At 33.1% G+C, this 18,907-nt stretch overlaps 1 protein-coding gene across 2 annotated transcripts in view; it reads right to left on the bottom strand.

Moving 5' to 3' along the window:
• The window catches only part of LOC106462680 (histone acetyltransferase KAT6B-like), an 87,870-nt gene extending 82,835 nt beyond the window's left edge, over positions 1 to 5,035 (bottom strand). Inside the window, exons 1-3 of one of the 2 annotated variants that reach the window (XM_022390007.1) lie at positions 4,927 to 5,035; positions 1,183 to 1,633; positions 314 to 706 (exon numbers count right to left, since the gene is read on the bottom strand). In XM_022390007.1, the coding sequence (XP_022245715.1) occupies positions 314 to 706; positions 1,183 to 1,425 (636 nt within the window). In that variant the 5' untranslated portion in view covers positions 1,426 to 1,633; positions 4,927 to 5,035. Of the gene's footprint in view, positions 1 to 313; positions 707 to 1,182; positions 1,634 to 4,349; positions 4,884 to 4,926 lie in introns of those variants that run through there. The other variant, XM_022390006.1, reaches the window with a different exon arrangement.
• Positions 5,036 to 18,907: the final 13,872 nt, after the last annotated feature.

The following is an 18,907-nucleotide window of genomic DNA, read 5'->3' as shown; positions in this document are numbered from 1 at the left end:
GTTAAAGAATTTAAATAATGAATTCTCAACCACTTAGTTCCCTACAAGCCATAAAACTGGAATTTCATACAAGTATTAAATAAAACAAATTTAAAATATTTAACTTACACTATCAATGTTGTTATAGTGTTCCCCATTTTTGACAGAACTGTTGAATGCCTAAAGCAAGATGTATCTTCAACTATAAACCATTACATGCAAAAGGAATAGATTGTCTCGTTTTGTCAAATTCTGTATAGCTTCCAAATGCAGTCTTATCATCAGCTACTGACGTAAAAAACAACAACAAGAACTATAGATTTTTTCTACTCACTTTAAATAATGAGGCTTCTAAAGACAAGTTCTTGTTACTTCTGCTGCTCAAAGTAGTATCAGGAGTATCAATATCTGCAAGGCTTGTTCCTCCTACTCTACCAACCTTGTAAAATCGACCTTCTTGAAGCAGTCGACCACTAGCCAGAGCTCTTTTGACAGCAAACCTAAGCTGTTTTCTGAGATCCAACTCAGAAGAGTTGTCGAAAATGTAAGTCTGCTTCACATGTTTTTCTATGGACCACAAAGTTGATCCTCCAGGATCTCCCAGGTCTCTGATTACTTTCTGTAGTAATTTCACTAGATCTGTTGCCTTTGTTATCCTTTTAGAAGGGGTTTTCACCTGAGAATTTCCTGCTGGGTCTTTATAAGAGCATAGTCCCTTGTTATACACCTAAAAAAATCACAAGAACTTGAAATCAAATAGAATGTCATTCTGAAAATATAAACAAAAAGTCAATCTACTAATTGCTTTTGCAACCGAAGGTGGGTGGAGGTTATGTTTTCAAAAATTCAACCTAAACAATACAAATATTAGAATGAGTCAAGTGACAAATGGCTATTCAATCACACATATGGCATCAAGACAAATAATGTCTTCTCTCTCTCTCTCACACACACACACACACACACACACACAACCATTGAAAGTTCAGGTGAATTTAAACCATAAACACATTATTCAAAGCTTTTATTACCAACCTTCCTGTTCCATTGCTTAAATGATAAACTTATAGGAAAATTACCGATTCCTAATAATTACAAACACTTTCAGTTCTTCTACAGCAAACCAAAAACAAGTCTACAGATTTCTAATTCTCTTATTAAAATAACTAATAAATTATAGAAGTACAAAAAACTCCACATTACCTTAAGCACTGTACCCTCAACAACAGCCAATTCCAACTGTTCCACAATAAAGTCTCTGCTTACTTTATTATTCTGTCGAACAGCACTGCAGATCCTATCAATGGAAGGCCGTTGCTTCTGGTACTTGATTTTATTTATAGCTTCTAGTATCCACCTTGTAGGATTTGGTTGTGGACGCCCAGCATTACCATTACTTCCCATCTCCACCAAATTGCCATCACTTATTGCTTCAGCGTCCTTCATGATGAAGAGCAAGTCAAACACACTGTTCTACAAGCCATCTTTCTCTGTAGTACTATAGTTTGAAATATCTCTCCAGTCAGTACTTTAAATTAAACAGTCCTTTAACCAACATCCATTTTCTAAAGTAGGGCTGGGTATATGTAGTAAAAATGCAAATGGTCAGCTCCAACAGAACACTATTTTAAAGACCTATACTAAAAATGTTTTTCTGAAATGAAAAAAAAAAAAGTCACATATATATGTAAAAGTCAGAAAGCTCATTTGTATTATGTAAACTAATACCACAGTTAAGATCTATATGTGGAACTAATATAAACAAGTGCATAACTATTGCTTCACCTTTAGTTACACTAACATACCCCTAAAAAATTAACCAAATAGCTTTTTTTAAACCATAATCTTTTACTTAATAATCTTTTTATCATCCTATCACAGCTAATTAATCATCAGAAATAAAATATTTGTAAAACCAGGATCATTAAACTAAAACCTGTTTTATTAGCAGTACTATCTCTTACACTTTTGTTAGATTCATAATGAAAAGACTAAAACTGAAATAAACATCCTATAGCAATAGTCAGAATAAGGAGTTGTTTGTTTGGGATTCCAATCTTCATATGAGACTGTGAGTCAAGGGTCTAGTTGAGACATAATTTTCTAGACTTGTTAAATTAAGTCTTATAATTGTAATATGTTTCTTTAAGAAACATCACTATCCCATTAAAAATTAAGATCTAATTGATGTGTATGATACATCAATTAGATCTTAATTTTTAACGGGATAGTGATGTTTATCTGATTGATATGTATGATACAACACTATGCATCTTTCTACTTTCCCTATACTTAATAACCAAATCAAAATATATCTGATCAAAAACTAAAGCTGCACAACTATTAGATCTTTGATTTTCTACAACATCCAATAAAATGCATATTTCTTTTTATTGGTTTAGTTTAAAATCAAACCAAAATATTCAGGGTACAAAATTAACAAGCAACGACCAATACAATGTATACAAATCTTAAAACTTAACAATAATAAAAGACCATTAAATCATCATATTTCAATTTTAGAGAAATGATCAAAGCTTCAAGAACTTAATTTGTAATTATTAACATAACATAATGATTAGGGGCAATAAGGGACCTACTGGTCCATCTAGGCTATCCCATCCTCTAAACTAAGCTAAATCTATTAAACAAAAAATAATAATCAAAAAACCTCAAAACCAGCTCTTATCATTCATATACTTATTACATTTTCTTTTAAGCTCACTTAAATTTTCTGACTCTACCAAATCAGAAGGCAACCCATTTGAAAGGCCAATCACCCTATTAAAAAAATAAAACTGTTTCTGCTGAAGATGACTCCTATCCTGTCAAAATTTATATTTGTGTCCCCTAGACCTACCATTCCCACCATTAAGTATGGAAAAAAAAAGATGCATCAACACTATCAATTCCCTTAGCAATCTTAAACACCTCAATCAGATCCCCTCTAATTATTTTTTTTTTGCAAGAGAAAACCATTTCAGAGATCTTAACCTTTCCTCATATGACAACTCCTCCATCCCAAGCACCATTCTAGTAGCTCAATGCTTCTTTAAATGGAAAGACAACTTGGCAACCTACTTGAGAAGTTACAAAAAACTTGCAGATCCTGCAGTTTAACACTAATAATGTCAACAATATTTCTTTAAATCATGACATGGATCAACTGAAGGTCTTTTTTGTTTTGTTTTTTATGTGTATATTTTAAACATATTATTACAATATTTTATTATTGAAAATTGAAAATAAATAAAACCTATAGTCTGGACCTAATTATGCAATTGCATGTACCAGATTTATATTAAACTAGCATATACACTAACAGATGGCTAATTTGACAGTTATCACTAGATCATACATATCCTTTAACATTTGTCTCTCTGTATCTTACAATTTAATAATTCATTACATCAAGAGTATCTGGCCTTCTCTCTGATTAAGTTCACAATATACATATTTAATAACACTAAATTACTTATGCAAACTGTCTGTACGAAATACAGGGTGAAACTTGAAATAATTGCATTAGATAAAATACACTACTCATTATATTATTAGTAAGGGATTAATAAATATTAAAATTTAATATCATTATTATACACAGAATATGTCAATAAAGGAAAAGAGTTTGTCATATATTCCAGTTTTTGAAATTATTTTGTGTAGCAACGAAAGCAAAAAGAAGCAAAGAAGAACAAAAACTGCTCACTTATTTTAATTTTTTTCTAGTAGCAAAACTCTATATATTATTTCAAACTCTAAAACTTTTAAATAAAATAGTCAATAAAATATGTTGAATCACACATTTCACACATGACTGATTAGAAGTTAGAACATGACCGTGTATATACAAACATGCCCAAAAGTTTGATTTACTTTCAGTATCACATGTAGAACTATGATAACGATTTTTATTAAGCACATTTAAGTTACAACATTATGTAATTAAACAGTATTGCTTTATCAGTAATTTTTACTATTCATCAAATACAAAGCAAAGTTTGATAACGAGTCAACGAAATTTACCAAATGTCAAACAAAACAAATCTTTAATAAATTATTTCTGTTTTATTAACTCTAGGCCTTTTAATATTCGTTTTACTTTTAGTCTCATTAAATTCTACAAATTAATCTAAACAAAGTTTTTCAATATCATAAATATCGATATAATCCAAAATGGTGAACAAAAAAAAAATCCATAAAATTTAAAAGTTAAAATTGGGTAACAAACAGGCGATTTTTATCTACGTTGTTAATGTTATGACAAACTTGTTTCTGAATTTGATAGGTGTAAACTCTAACACTAATAACATTAACATGCTAATAGTTATAGTTATAAACTTGTTCTACGATATTGTATTTTAACTTACCTAGATAATATCTGAACGAACACAACGTTAAGTTAATAATTGAGTCTGAATGACATAATCTTGCATCTATTTCAGGTTTCGAAACAGTTAACACTGAAACCATAGGCCCCACTAGGCCTAACTAAGATACTCCCGAGGGACGACGTTTGAGCCCGCGGTTTCCGGCTGAACATACACAACCTGCGTTGTGAAAATCCTCATTCAAAAAATTACACAATTTGAAACTAGGTGTCAGCAAAAGACTCCAATCAATTAAAAACAATAACTTATAAACAGAACTCAATTTATATATCTCCTTGTCATATGCCCATTTCACGCCAGTCATCAGCTACAATCAAGAGTATATTTACGACCGAAAATATTAATAACCAACCATCTAAAACACACCAAAACAAAATGGCTCGTATTATAAATATGGCTGCTAAGATCGGACTATGCAATATTCAAGTTGGGAGAATTTAGAAACAGCTTCTTTCAAATAGCACATTTATTTTTCATTTCTAGAGTATTCCCTGTAATAAGGACCAATGCTATTCCATATAATAATACACATAATAGATTTCTCATAATATATTACCTAGAACGTCCTATTGTTATGTAACAGTTTAGAAAACCATATCATTTAAACAAGAAGGATGCTACGACTTTCTTCCGCCTGCATGAATGAGTTACAAGATAGATTGTTATACCTTATTTCATTGGCTTATTGAATAAAATGCTAGCGTCTGGTTGGTCATCCTTTGCTAAATATGTCACTTTACTGGATTGAAAATATAGATTTTGTTACTCCATCTTTTGACGATGCTAACAAACATGAGTGAAAGTTGAACGTTAATTGGCATAACAGTGAAATTCCCGAATGAGTTTTCAATATGTCAAAACTTAAGACCACTATAATAAAAGCGTTTTATAAGGGAAATACAATAACTTTGACTTACATTGTCAAAGTATATAATTTGTGCTCTTTACATTTGAAGATAATTTATAGTTAAAGTTGTAATTTTGTGACTTTTTAATTAATTTTTTTTTACTTTATGTTAGATGTGTAACAATGCGCCTGAGTCGTTTTCTAAATGTTTTCTAATGTCAGTTTCTTTTTAATATTTAAATTTTTCTTTAAAAATAAAGTTTTTTGTTCTGTCTTATCTTTTGCATTTTAAGTTTATCTTACCATGATTTCGTATTTGCATATGATTTTCCTAATTTTATGCCATTGTCATACTTCAAATTGATTTTCGTTACGAATTCCCAGATCCACTTAACGTTTAATTATATCTTTTTTGTTTTAATTTGTAATCGTAATCTATAAGTCATATAAAAAAATGGAAAATTTTCGAAAAACAACAACAACAAAATACAATTAATATGCACAGTTAATAAGAAAAAACCTAGATAATGAAATAAGAGTCATATTAGACAACATAAAACAAGCTTAGATGGTAAACAAATATGCTGTATTAAAAACTTTTAATGTTGTCGTTGTTTTGTAGAATAACATATCACGGAAAGCTACAACTTTCGGGCTTGCATTCCGAACACGCTGACCACTATGAGTCACGCTCGACCCCTACTTGTTTGTTTTAGTGCAGAACTATTTGAACTGTGTTCGTTGCGGGATTCGAAGCTCGAATTGAAGCTTACCACTGGGCCACCGGAAGACTGTTCACGAAACTAAAATTAGAAAATACAAGAGCATATTTGAAATTCAAACAAAATAAAACTGAAATCCTAATATATGTATATATATATATATATTTCACATTATAAAAAATTCGGTAGATAGTGGTAAAAACAAACACAAGTGAACAATGTTAACAATCTAATACCAAAAAAAACAAAAAAAACAAGAGTGTTGTATATAATGGTGTAAGTAAAATCTAGATCTCTAACTGCCTATTGAGAATTATTGAAAGCAAAGGTCTTCAATATTGCCGGTTTCTGCTTTTAGATATATCAATGTATATAGATATATGTGTGTTTGTATATACGGAAACTCTAATGCACCTAACTTGTTATAAAATTGATTTTATATCCTCTGTGCTGTAATTTCAAGTTCAGTTACGAAAAAATAATATTCTGTGTTGATAATTTCTGTTACGTAATGAAACATTTGTAATAAATACTTAAAAAAGGAAATAATAATATATCATGCGCACGCGAAAATATATGCAAGAATATATGTGTGAATTATTGGTTGAAGTCATTACAAATTTTATGATTTGCATATCTTTGTCTGTGTGTTTATGTCTATCTCTGGCTGGCTGTGCCCGGCATGGCCAGGTGGTTAGGGTGCTCGACTCTCAATCTGAGAATCCCCGTCCCACCAAACATGCTCGCCCCTTTCAGCCATGGGAGCGTTATAATGTGACGATCAATCCCACTATTCGTTGGTAAAAGAGTACCCCAAGAGTTGGCGGTGGGTGGTGATGACTAGCTGCCTTCCCTCTAGTCTTACACTGCTAAATTAGGTACAGCTAGCGCAAATAACCCTCGTGTAGCTTTGCGCGAAATTCAAAAACAAACAAACAAACTGTCTGGCTGTGGGTCTAGATGTTTGTCTGTCTGGGTATATCTGTCTATCTCTGTGTTGGTGACAAACTAACTCTATCTGCACGAGTATCCATTTCTATCCATTTATTTCTCTCTTTCTCTATCTTAGTATATGTTTATCCGTTTGTGCCTATCTGTCTATCTCCATCTCACTGTACCAGCTTGTCTGTCTTTGTGTCAGTTCTTTTCAGTCTATATTTGCTTTTTCGACACTGTTTATTTCTGTCTTAATGACTGTCATTTATTGTTTCTCTGTTTTGTTATCTATGTCTGTTTAGGTCAGTCTGTTGGTCTTTCTCATGTGATGAATCAAACATGCGCTCATTCAATTTATTTAACACAAATTTCTATTGCAAACTATTAAATCATTTTGAAGCCATATAATTATGGTTCTTATGTAAAATTTATTATTACACAGTGGAATAATGTATTTAAATCTCTGATTTCTAACGTTATAGAATTATGCTTTTATTTTCTTAAGTGTACCGTACTTTACTATATGATTTAAAATTATAAACATGTATAGATGTCTTACTGGTATAATACTGAACAATCTATATTTATCAACGTCATTTTTGAAAATATTTCTGTTTTGTATAATTAAGTCTATAACAATTGCTGTATGAATCGTGTTGTGATATGTCTCTCCCCAAATCACCCCCCTTCCGATGGCTAAACAGTAAGTCTGAGGACTTATGATGGTAAAATAGGAGTTCATTGCCCGCGGTGGGAAGAGTTCATATAGTCCCTTGTGTAACTTTGTGCTTATCGACAACAAAATAACAAAACAAACAAACTATCCATAAATCGTTATTTCACATAGTAACGCCAAATGAACTGAAGAAATATTTAAATGTATAATTATTGATATTGTGATATCAACACATTTTCAATGTAATAACAATTTATGTAGTACATATCTCAATTTGTTATCTAAGTTTTGTACATCTCATTAACAATTTCGTTTTTATCAATATAATATTTATCTGTAATTAAGCACAAAGCTACACAATGGGTTATCTGTTCTCTGCTCACCACGGGTATCGAAACCCGGTTTCTAGTGTTGTAAGTCTGCAGATTGGGGGGGGGGGGGCTCAATATAATGTCCCGAATACTTACAGTTGTTTACGTCTTCAATTATTTGACAATTACAACTTTGTTTATATCATGGCACTTAATAATAAGATAATTTTAAATTTTTTCATCATTTAATTTATCCCCTGATGGCTCAGCGATTATTCTGACGGTTGTGATATCTGTTTACCTTTGTTTACAAAAAAAAAAAACTTTAACTTTTTTTTATTGTTTGCTTATTCTTACGCAAAGCCTCATAATATATTTCCCGGGGAAACGAACGCCGATGTTAGTCTTCCAAATCTGTAAACTTACTGCTGACCCACTGTGGAACAACTTCAAAGTTAAATATGTGCATTTTTGAAATATCGTATAATTACGTGAAGTCAGTTTTATAATTTTTCTCATATTCTCTCTATCTAAAGCAAACATATCTCCTTTCATACCTGTATTGTATGTTACAGAAGTATCACCAATAACAGTATGACTCTCTCTCTATATATATAATACTCCTTTCTACATTACCCCCTTCTCGGAAATATTTCTTTGAGGTTGTTTTTGTTTTTGGTATGGAGGGAGTGGCACCAACCTTTTTCCATACCGTTTTATTAAAGCAAATCGTTCTAACTGTATGCACAATCCACATACGACGTTCCAGGAATGGAGCCTTCCCACAGTGAATTAAATAAACCAGTCTGACATGAATGAGCCCGGCATGGCCAGGTGGTTAGGGCGCTCGACTCACAATCTGCGGGTCGCGGGTTCGAATCCCCGTCACACCAAAAATGCTCACCCTTTCAGCCGTGGGGGCGTTATTATGTGACGGTCAATCACACTATTTGTTGGTAAAATAGTAGTCCAAGAGATGGTGATGACTAGCTGCCTTCCCTCTAGTCTTACAGTACTAAATTAGGGACGGCTAACGCAGATAGCCCTTGTGTAGCTTTGCGCGAAATTCATAACAAACAATCTGACATGAATGCGTGAAACAACACCAAAAAATGAAGTGTGAAGATTGTTTTTGAGAAATTACGGGGGATAAGAAGCGAATAAAATGAAAATTATAAAATTTATTACACGAAAATTATCACAGCTATAATTAACGTACACTGTATTTGTTTTAAATAGAACATGTTTTTATTCTACCATAAATCTATTAACATTTGAATGTAAAATGCTGTTATAAATGTCCTGTTTTACTTCCTACAATTAAGCTTAGTTGTTTGGTCGCCGTTTGGCCTTTTCGGTTTCAATATAAGCTTATAAAACCTTACTAATATTCATACTGGGACTTTGTGCAGGATGAGCTACTATTGCGAGTGTTCAATTTGCTTTTTATTCATTATAAGTATCGTTTTACCATATTTTCTGCATGCTTTTTATCATGTTTTGCTGAAGTATGAATCCCTAATCTAAGGGTGTAACATAATGGATAAGGATCTGATTGTACCTGTCAGCAGTCAGGGTGCCCTCAATTTTGTGTAAATCTCCAATGCTATTAATTAAGATGCAGCCCACACTCTGGCCCTCTAGCATGCTTCACTGTGGATGTTGTATGTTGACATTTTCCTTCCTGCCATTAAACAAATTATCACTGATTGTTCACAAACAATTTGAATTTATATTCATCTGTAAAAACACACTAAGTCAGCTTTGCTCACTTCAATTTATGAAATCTGATGCTCGTTTCAGCTTGTTCTTCTTTTCTTTTCTTTTTTCAGTGGTGTTTATGCAGCTACTCATTCATTGAAGCCACTTGGTTCTAATGTGTATCTTGTTGTCTTGAAAGTAACATTTAAGTGTGTATTTAGAGCTAGGTCACTGGCAGAATTTCTAACCGATTGCCAGTGTCACTTAAAGAACAATCCCCGAGTTACTTATCTTACTTTTGAAACGTTTAAGTTTTCTACCTCGACAGCTTTTTATTATAAACCATTTCAGATTAACATACCCTGGAACCGTGAAAAACCAAGACGGAAGAAAGTTAGAAATTTCCTTGACCGATGTTCTATACTAAGAATAAAACCGAAACACTTGAAAAGTTGAAAAACTGTATAACAGTTAAAGGGGTGGAAACATATGAAAAAATCTGCGTACCGCAATATCTTTCACTTTCTCCATATTTTGCAATTTCCCCAACTGTAGTCTTTTAGTAGTTAAAATAGTATTATAGGTATTTTACTATAGCCCCCCAGTGGCACAGTGGAATGTCTGCGGACTTACAACGGTTTCGATACCCGTGGTGGGCAGAACACATATAGCCCATTGTGTAGCTTTGTGCTTAATTACAATCAAATCAAAACAATTTTATTTTTAAACATGCTGATCATATTTTAGAGAAATTTTAATTGGAAAACATAATTTGGCCATATGTGAAACATGTATATGTGTGTGTGTGTTGCAAATGTGGCGGTAATTTAGCCGGAAGTTTGACTAGTCCAGTTATTTGTGTCCGTGTGCCACGATCTTGTGTTCAAAACAACGTACATATAGCCTAGGAAACAATTTGTTACTTAGTCCTAAATTTAACTAATCTCGAATGTGTAAGCTTGATACAAGAGAAAGTGTTCTCTGGACAGTTTCGTTGATGGCAGTTTTCTTGCAGGACCTGAGTGATCACAGCAAATGCATAAGAAAGACTTCTGTGGTATTTCCTACGATTATTTTTATAATTTAAGAGATATAATTTAACATTATTTACATCTGATAATAAGGAAATCTTTTTGAGTTGTTGTTAGGCTGATCCTTTAGAAAAACTAATCAAATATACATTTTATAAAATTAAAAACATTAAAGATATCATTTCCAATTATCCACTTATTAATATTGGAGTAGTCGGCTAATTAAATTAGGTAAAATGAAAGTTAATCGTTTAACATAACAATTAACAGCTCTTAAACGTAACCACATACAGTTTGGAGAATAATTAGTGAATAAAATATACTCGTACTTTATTGTGTGAAAATTAATTATGACAGAATAAAGTTACGTTTTGATAGCCAACACTGTGATTGTCTGTCATCCAACCAATCAAACAGTACCACACTAACATAATTCTTATAAAAGTACAGGCAGTAATACTATTCCCAGCAATAGTGTGATTATTTCACTCCAGGCTTCCATGACAGAAATGTCACATGACAAACATTTGAAAATCAACGTTTTGGCTGGGGAAGGCTGTAAGAGATTGAGACAAAATTTCATGTTTAAGCAGGAGCTGTTGGGAAACTCTGAAAGCCTGAGCCTATGTTTTTCTATGCACAGTAGTACAGAGACGTACTTTATATGTTCTACTCATTTATTTAAAAAGAAAAAAATAATTATATTATTTTCCATAGTTCCCCTTTTGGACGCAGTGAGACTCTTAAGCACATTGCTAAACCTTCACTTTCTTAAGAAGCAAGTGGAATCTGTGTGAAGGCCATGGCCAATTATTCGACTTTCTTACAGGAGTAGTGAAACATTAAATTAACAAGCTAAGATATTCTTGTGGACAAATTATACAATAGATGCAGACAGTCACTTCATTAGTCTGTATCCACCCACCCTTCTCCAGCTAGCTGAGGTAATTGAGTGCAAATTCCTGTACTAATAAACTGAGGTGTATTAATTTATTTAATAAAATTTCTTTGGTTGAAAGTTCAGAATTGCGTACTGTTACAATAATCTTTAAGTTGCAGCGAGAGTCCTTAAAGCTCTGGTATCTCGAAGTAAGGCAAGTAAGTTTTCGCCTGCTTTGTTCCACATACAAGAGCTACTAAACTCCCGTTCAGTATAGCCTTTGTTTACTTTCATTATCATATAGTGTGAGAGCTCGTAAAGCTCTAGCTCGTGATTCCAATGTTTACGTTCGTCGTGTACAAACAGTATAGCTTTGCTTGACGTTAAAGTGAAGGGTATAAAAGTAAACTAGGGTCGTAGTTATAGTGGTGTTGTTTGAAGCTAAGCACAAAGCTACACAATGGGCTATCTGTGCTCTGCCCACCACGGGTATTGAAACCCGGTTTCGAGCGTTGTAAGTCCGGAGACATACGGCTGTGCCACTGGGGGGTCGTGATTACAGTGAAATCCAAACTAACACTTGGATTTTATAGTGTTTCAGTTTGGGTTATATTTAAAGCTCTCTGGCTTTGCACCTATATTTAGTAGTCCGGTTTTGTTCACCTTGCACTGTTATAGTTTGAAATACGAAAGAAATTTTTACTGGGTAGAAAATCTCATGTCAACAAAACGCTGCAATTAAAAAATGATGCAAGAATAACGTTTAATATCAAATTTAAAAGTACTACATCACAGAATAGTACATCGTGTTATACCAAGAATCTGACATATATTTATTAAACAGCACAAGATTAAAAGTGAATAATAAATTTAGAAATGAAATGAAAAATATTGCTGTTCGAGTAGGCTATTTTACTTGCTTCCCCATCGACAATATTCTGTTTGTCGTGCTTATTACATTATACATAAGAAACTTAATATTGTAGTTGAACTTCTTGACATGTCAAATTGAAATTGAGCATGCCATCGTTAATCAGGAAGACTGATCTCTATCAGAATGAAAATAATGTATCAGAGATTCAAAATTGGTTTAATTTTAATAATTTATAGAATACATTTTAAACATGAATTCACAATAACTTTTATTCAAAACACCTTTATAAAATTGGCATAAGAGGTACTGTTTTAAGCTGGTTTGTAAAACACATATTAAATTTGTATATTTGTTTGTAGTCATGCACAAAGCTACTCAATGGGTATTCCTGTACTGCGCCCACCACGAGTGTAGAAATCCAGTTTTTTAGGGTTAGAGATTGAAAGTCTTACCGCTGTGTCATTGGAGGGGGGTGGGCGTAGTTTTGCAGATGACACAGTATAAATCTATAACGGAAACTCTAATTAGTTTGGTTTGTTTTGAATTTCGCTCAAATATACTCGAGGATCATCTGCGCTAGTCGTCCCTAATTTAGCAGTGAAAGACTAGAAGGAAAGCAGCTAGTCATCACCACCCACCGCCAACTCTTGGGCTACTCTTTTACCAACGAATAGTGGGATTGACCGTCACACGGCTGAAAGGACGAGCATGTTTGATGGGGCGGGGGATTCGAACTATTTTAATACATATTCTTCGATTCATACGTTATATATATATATATGTGTGTGTGTGTGTGTGTATGTATAGACTATAAACAGACTTTCTGGTTCCTTTACATGAAAGGCCTGGCAATGGCCCGGTGGTTAGGGCACTCGACTCGCACTCCGCGGGTCGCGACAAGGTTTGTTACAGTCATCTAGGGAAAGATTAGTAAATCTAATGGCAGCAAACAAGACAAACTAATGGTGATATTACCCAACTCTATCTGTCACCACACTGGTTTTAAATCCACGTTTGTAATCCCCATATTCACATTTATAACCATGGAAATTTATTCAATCGTGTGTTTTTTACCATAGCGATTTTGGAATCTGTATATTCTCAATTAGCTCTAAGCATGTTTATCATCTATTCCCTCAATAGCAGGCATCATAATTTTTAGATGAAAATGATCTTAACATCCACGATAACTTTTTTTTTGCTTGTTTCACACAGCTCCTTTCTTCATACTTGACAGTTCTGCTATAAACAGATGGCTGAGTTTGAAATACGAAACTTCTTTACCAGAGTTGGTTGACGAATCCCCTAGCGGGATCAGCTGAGTGCTATCATTTCGAGCTATCTCAGCTCCCCTCAGCCCAACTAGATCAATCGTAAAGAATGTTGTCCAAGAAAGATTGGTATGTGAGAAACGGCTTGGTCAAGATTTGTAATTTTTTACAGCTTTCTACTCTTTCATTGCAAAAAAAAAAGTTTTTGATGCTATAGAGTTTTACTGCTAGATTTAGTTTTGGGTTTGTGTTCACATGTTAGTGTTATAGTTTCAAATGTATTTGCTTATAGTTGGTAACAAATCTCGTAACATGATTAGATGAGCCCTTTTTTTTTACTTGTTAACAAAAGCAACAATACATAATCATGACACTATTCCAGTTTTAGATTACTGTATAACAATATATTCCATATACGACAATGCTCAACGTTCTCGGAAACTGAACAATAACGACAATCTGAGAATCAACTACGTGATGCCTAAGTAAATACAACTATGGTGATGCTATATTATACACCAAAAAATGACAGCACGCTTTAATCAGCATGAATGTCTTATGGAAATCCATGTCACGTGGTAGCTTAGGGGTATGTAATGCAGTTGTGAAACTGCGAGCTCTTTTCATTATGCCACTGAAAATTTGCAACAGTTCCTTACACTTTAGAAGTTGGAAATATTTGGTTTGGGCTTTATTTGCGAATTTGTCTCCGGATTTCCTATCCTGTGGTTTTACCATGATCTTCCTCCTTTCTGTGCCACTTTTCTTAAACTCCGTAATCGAGTTAAGGTGCTTTTTTGTAAGTTTTGATTGATTGTATATGCTGTGCAATCTGGTCAAACCTATTCACCTAAAGTTTTTGTTCAGAGTTGTTGCACAGCAACCAACTTTAATCTTACATCCTATGTTTGGTTTTAAATGGAGATGAAAATGTGTTGGACAAACTACTTATCATCCTAGAAATTGTAACCTCCATTGAAAACTGGTGCCTGCACGATAGAACGTGATGTATCACAGACATATTTAATTCTACTAACTACGTGACCTACCTCTGGCTTGTTCTTTATGTAACTACGTGACCTACCTCTGGCTTGTTCTTTATGTTTTCAGTTTCTTATTTTTTATCCATTTTTTTCGCTGCGTATGATATTATTATTTTTTATTCAAAACGAAGTACAATACACTCAATACAAACAGAGAATAAAACTAGTATACAATCCTATAAAAAGAGGAAGAAGATCCACAAGATTACTCCAGTGTAGATCATAAATAAATATATTATTAAACAATAAATAAATTAATCAATATTAACTTCATCAAGAGTTAAGTAATTTAAACCTCTTTTAACATATTATAGAAGCTGCAAAACTCAATAAAACAGTTCAATTTTCTTAGCTGTCCTCTTGTGACTCAGCAGTAAGCTGACGGTTTATAAGTCCGAAGACTTACCGCTGTCCCACCGGTGAACATTTCCTGTAACAAAAGAGAATGTATGTACAACATTAAGTGCACTTGATTCTATGAAGTTTATAATATCGTTTAGCATTACTAAAGATATTTTCTTACTGCAGTTCACTAGGTTAGAGCGATAAGTATAAACATGGAAAGTTATAAAATTCCCATTTAATGGAGATGTCAGTTATGTGTATTATAAAAGAATTAAAGAATTACCGCGTCTTTATAGGATGTAGAAATAATTGGTAGCTGTAATATAATAATAAAATTATTAACAAACTAGTAATTAGTTTTAAATGATCGTATAGTCTTCTACAGTGATAATGATTGATGGCCTGATGGTTAGGGCGCTCAATTCGCAAATTGCGAGTTGCAGGATCAAAACTCGTCGTAGAACATGCTCGTCCTTTCAGCTGTAGAGGCATTATAATGTAACGGTCAATCCCGCTATTAACTGATAAAGATTAGACCACCAGGTGGCAGTTGGTGGTATTAACTAACTGCCTTCCTTCTAGTCTATCACTTCAAAGTTAGGGACAGCTTTGCGCGAAATTGGACAACAAAACAATAATTGATATAGCTTTATGTGTGGTAATTTCCTTGGCTCGGTATCAAAGCCGAGATCTTTCGCACACAAAACGCGTGATTTACCAACTGAATCGTAAGGTACTTTTTAAACAAGGAACTCAGACTAATACATAATTAAACGAACAATGAATACTTACTTTTTACTCCCGAGTGTTACATAGGACTAACAATAGGTTGTATTTGCTTTTATTCCCATACTTCGTATCGTATGATACAAAAACAACAATAACTGATAAAGTCATAATAAGAAGGAAATATTTCTATATTTCATTCTAATTGTAGGCCCGTTTGAAAAATTATTTAGCATCATTCACGTATTGAACACTATGGGTCGTATCATGCACATATAACTACAAATTTCAAACATTTTAACACGAATCATTCAAGTCATATTAATTAATACGTTTTCTTATTTCATTTATTAACCCTTTGTTTACGACTTCATCATTCCTGGTGAGGTCCATGTATTATTTCGTATCGTGTTATTTTTAAGTCGTTTTAACTGATTATTTAGTAGCCAAAACTACTTTAGATGTGTGAATAATATTATGGCATTTGGCCAAAATTACCATTCGGTATTATACAATGAACCAAACGTTTCATGACCTCTACGTCAAATAACATATTATTAATTTTTTCTTTTCATGAACAGAAAACAAATTGCAATATCATCATATTGGAATAATCTCTATTTTTGGTTGTTACAATATTTAACGTCGAAAACTGACCAAATTAAAAGTAGGTGAAATTGCCAATTTTATCCAGTAAAATACATTGGGAACCCCAGTAGTAATTACTGGGATTTATGAATTGTATTTTTTTGGTCGTGTTAATATGGTCCCTGATAGCCAAAAAAGTCATGGACCAACGAACAATTCCGTTGAATTAATTCTAGGGTTAAAATCATTTTCACAACTTTTAGATATCAGAATTTTAAAGTACCGTTTTGTTGTCCTTGATTTTTAGAGAAAAACTATAGAATGAGCTCTGTCTACGACGGAAAAATCAAACAGCGAATTTTAGCATACTGTTCGAAAACTTACAGCTGACCCGCCTAGGGAGTAGGGACTTGTGGTATTTTCGAAAAATTAAAAGAGAACTGACGGGACATCTCAAATAAGCGAAAGTTTAAAAATATTATTAAATCATTTCTGTAACGACGATTAATAGCACGATTAATCAATTTGGTTAAGTGTAGCCCTGCGTAGACGACGAGTGTTGCTGCCACTGAACCTCAAGTATCTCTTTCCGGGTTGTAAAATTTACATTGAACTAGGTACGTTCAGGTTAAAAATATTAAATTATATTTCTAATATTCTTATCTTTACTAACTTGTCTTTGAATATGTCTAAGCATGAGGAGCTGTAAAACTTCAGCCTGTACTACTATCAAACTCAGCAGTTTGATTTTTGCTTGTTTGTTGTTAAGCTCAGAGATACCCCCTTACGTAGCTATGTGCTTAACGTTACAATTTGTTTGGTTGTTTGGAATTAAGCACAAAGATACACAGTGGGCTATCTGTGCTCAGCCCACCTCAGGTGTCGAAACCCGGTTTCTGGCGTTGTAAGTCCGCAGACATGCCGTTGTGCCACTGGGGGACGCTTAAAGTTATAAGCCTTCAGACTTACCACTGAACCACTAAGGGGCTTTTCGTACTCGAGAATTTGAAAAAAACAAAACAAAGAACTGAGCTTTTATTATGTTTCTAGAAAAGAGTTAATTGATATTTTACAAAGTTACATATTTTAGAATTTTCCCAAAACCTATAGTGCGGTTGTAAAGGAGGACTGGCAAGATCAGTAACCAAAATTCAGAAGCAGAGTTAATATTTAAATAGTATCTCATTGAACTGCATTGAAAAAAAAATTGAAATATTGACACTAATTATTAGTAAGTGGAGCCAACAGAAACAAAACGACCGACGTTTACATTTTGTCTGGAGAAGCATTGTTATGTAGAAAAAAAAATGCATATTAAAATATGATAATTATATGAAGTCATTTTAGTATGTTCGACCATTCTAACTTAAGAAAATTCAATTTATATTCTTATTCTATTTAAATGTTTTGAATTTATGCAATAATGTTTCTGAAACAAATGGAATCCACTGCTGGAAAAAGTAAAAACAAAATCTCTGGAATTTCCTTTTATCTATCATAGAGTTGAATCAGTTTTGAATGTTCGATCTAATTGGTCTTCCGGTGGTACAGCGGTAAGTTTCGGAATTACATCGCTAAAATCAGGGGTTCAATTCCTCTCGGTGGACACAGCAGGTACCGCTATGTGGCTTTACTATAAGAAGACACACACTCGATCTAATTGTCAACATAGAAACATTTTTATACAGTGCTTCTTAATATATCATTAAGAAGTAATACGAGTTGAGGAGGGGTTGAATACGAAGATAAAAGTAGAAAAAGTTATGTGAGCTTAATGATGCAAAACTATACAGTACTGTGAGTGTGATATAAGAGGTGAATTTATATTGTTTAACATGTGTTTTCATGTACATAACTTTGTTTTGTTTTGTTACATATTCTATAATGCATGAAATGAATTTCAGTTCATCTGACGTTACCTTTGAGGTCATAAAGGTCACACTGAATGACCACTTTCTTATTGCGTTTGTCTTGGCCTATATTTTTTTCGATCTTTTCTAATGTTTTTATTTTTTTCTTGATTATATATATATATATACAATATAAAATAATTCTATCTATTTACTTTATTTATGCCAAAGAGAGAAAAATATATATATATAGTATAAACCCCAAACGTTTGCTTTTTCTTAAGCATAAAGCTACACAAGGGACTATTTGTACTCTGACCACTATAGGTATCGAAATCCGAATTTTAGCGTTGTTGGTTTGAAGACTTTCCGCTGAGCCACCGGGGACTCCCTAAAGGTAACTATTAAGTAACTGATTAAGTATTGATCAGAAGTTCTAGTAAATACTTAGGACAAACTTGTAGTTTCTTTTGTGATTAAGCACAAGAGAAAGAAACAACACTGGGATCAGGTCTAGCGCGAATGTAATGAAAGAAAATAATATCGAAGATCATGCATAAACTGTTCTTTTTTTTAAAGTTCAAACACTAACCTCAAAAGTAGATTTAGAATCAATTTACAGTTGAGAAGGTTTTATACCTAGTGCTACTGGATAATTCATCTATAGCTGAGTAGAGTTGATTTATATAGAAAATCAAATGCGCAATCAGATTTATAAGGTAGAACTGCCTTAGTG

The sequence above is a fragment of the Limulus polyphemus genome, unplaced genomic scaffold (assembly GCF_000517525.1).
Source record: "Limulus polyphemus unplaced genomic scaffold, Limulus_polyphemus-2.1.2 Scaffold1224, whole genome shotgun sequence".
In the NCBI taxonomy this organism is placed as follows: domain Eukaryota; kingdom Metazoa; phylum Arthropoda; class Merostomata; order Xiphosura; family Limulidae; genus Limulus; species Limulus polyphemus.
The sequence above is the reverse complement of the archived record's forward strand: the minus strand, read 5'-3'. Positions and strand labels throughout refer to the sequence as shown.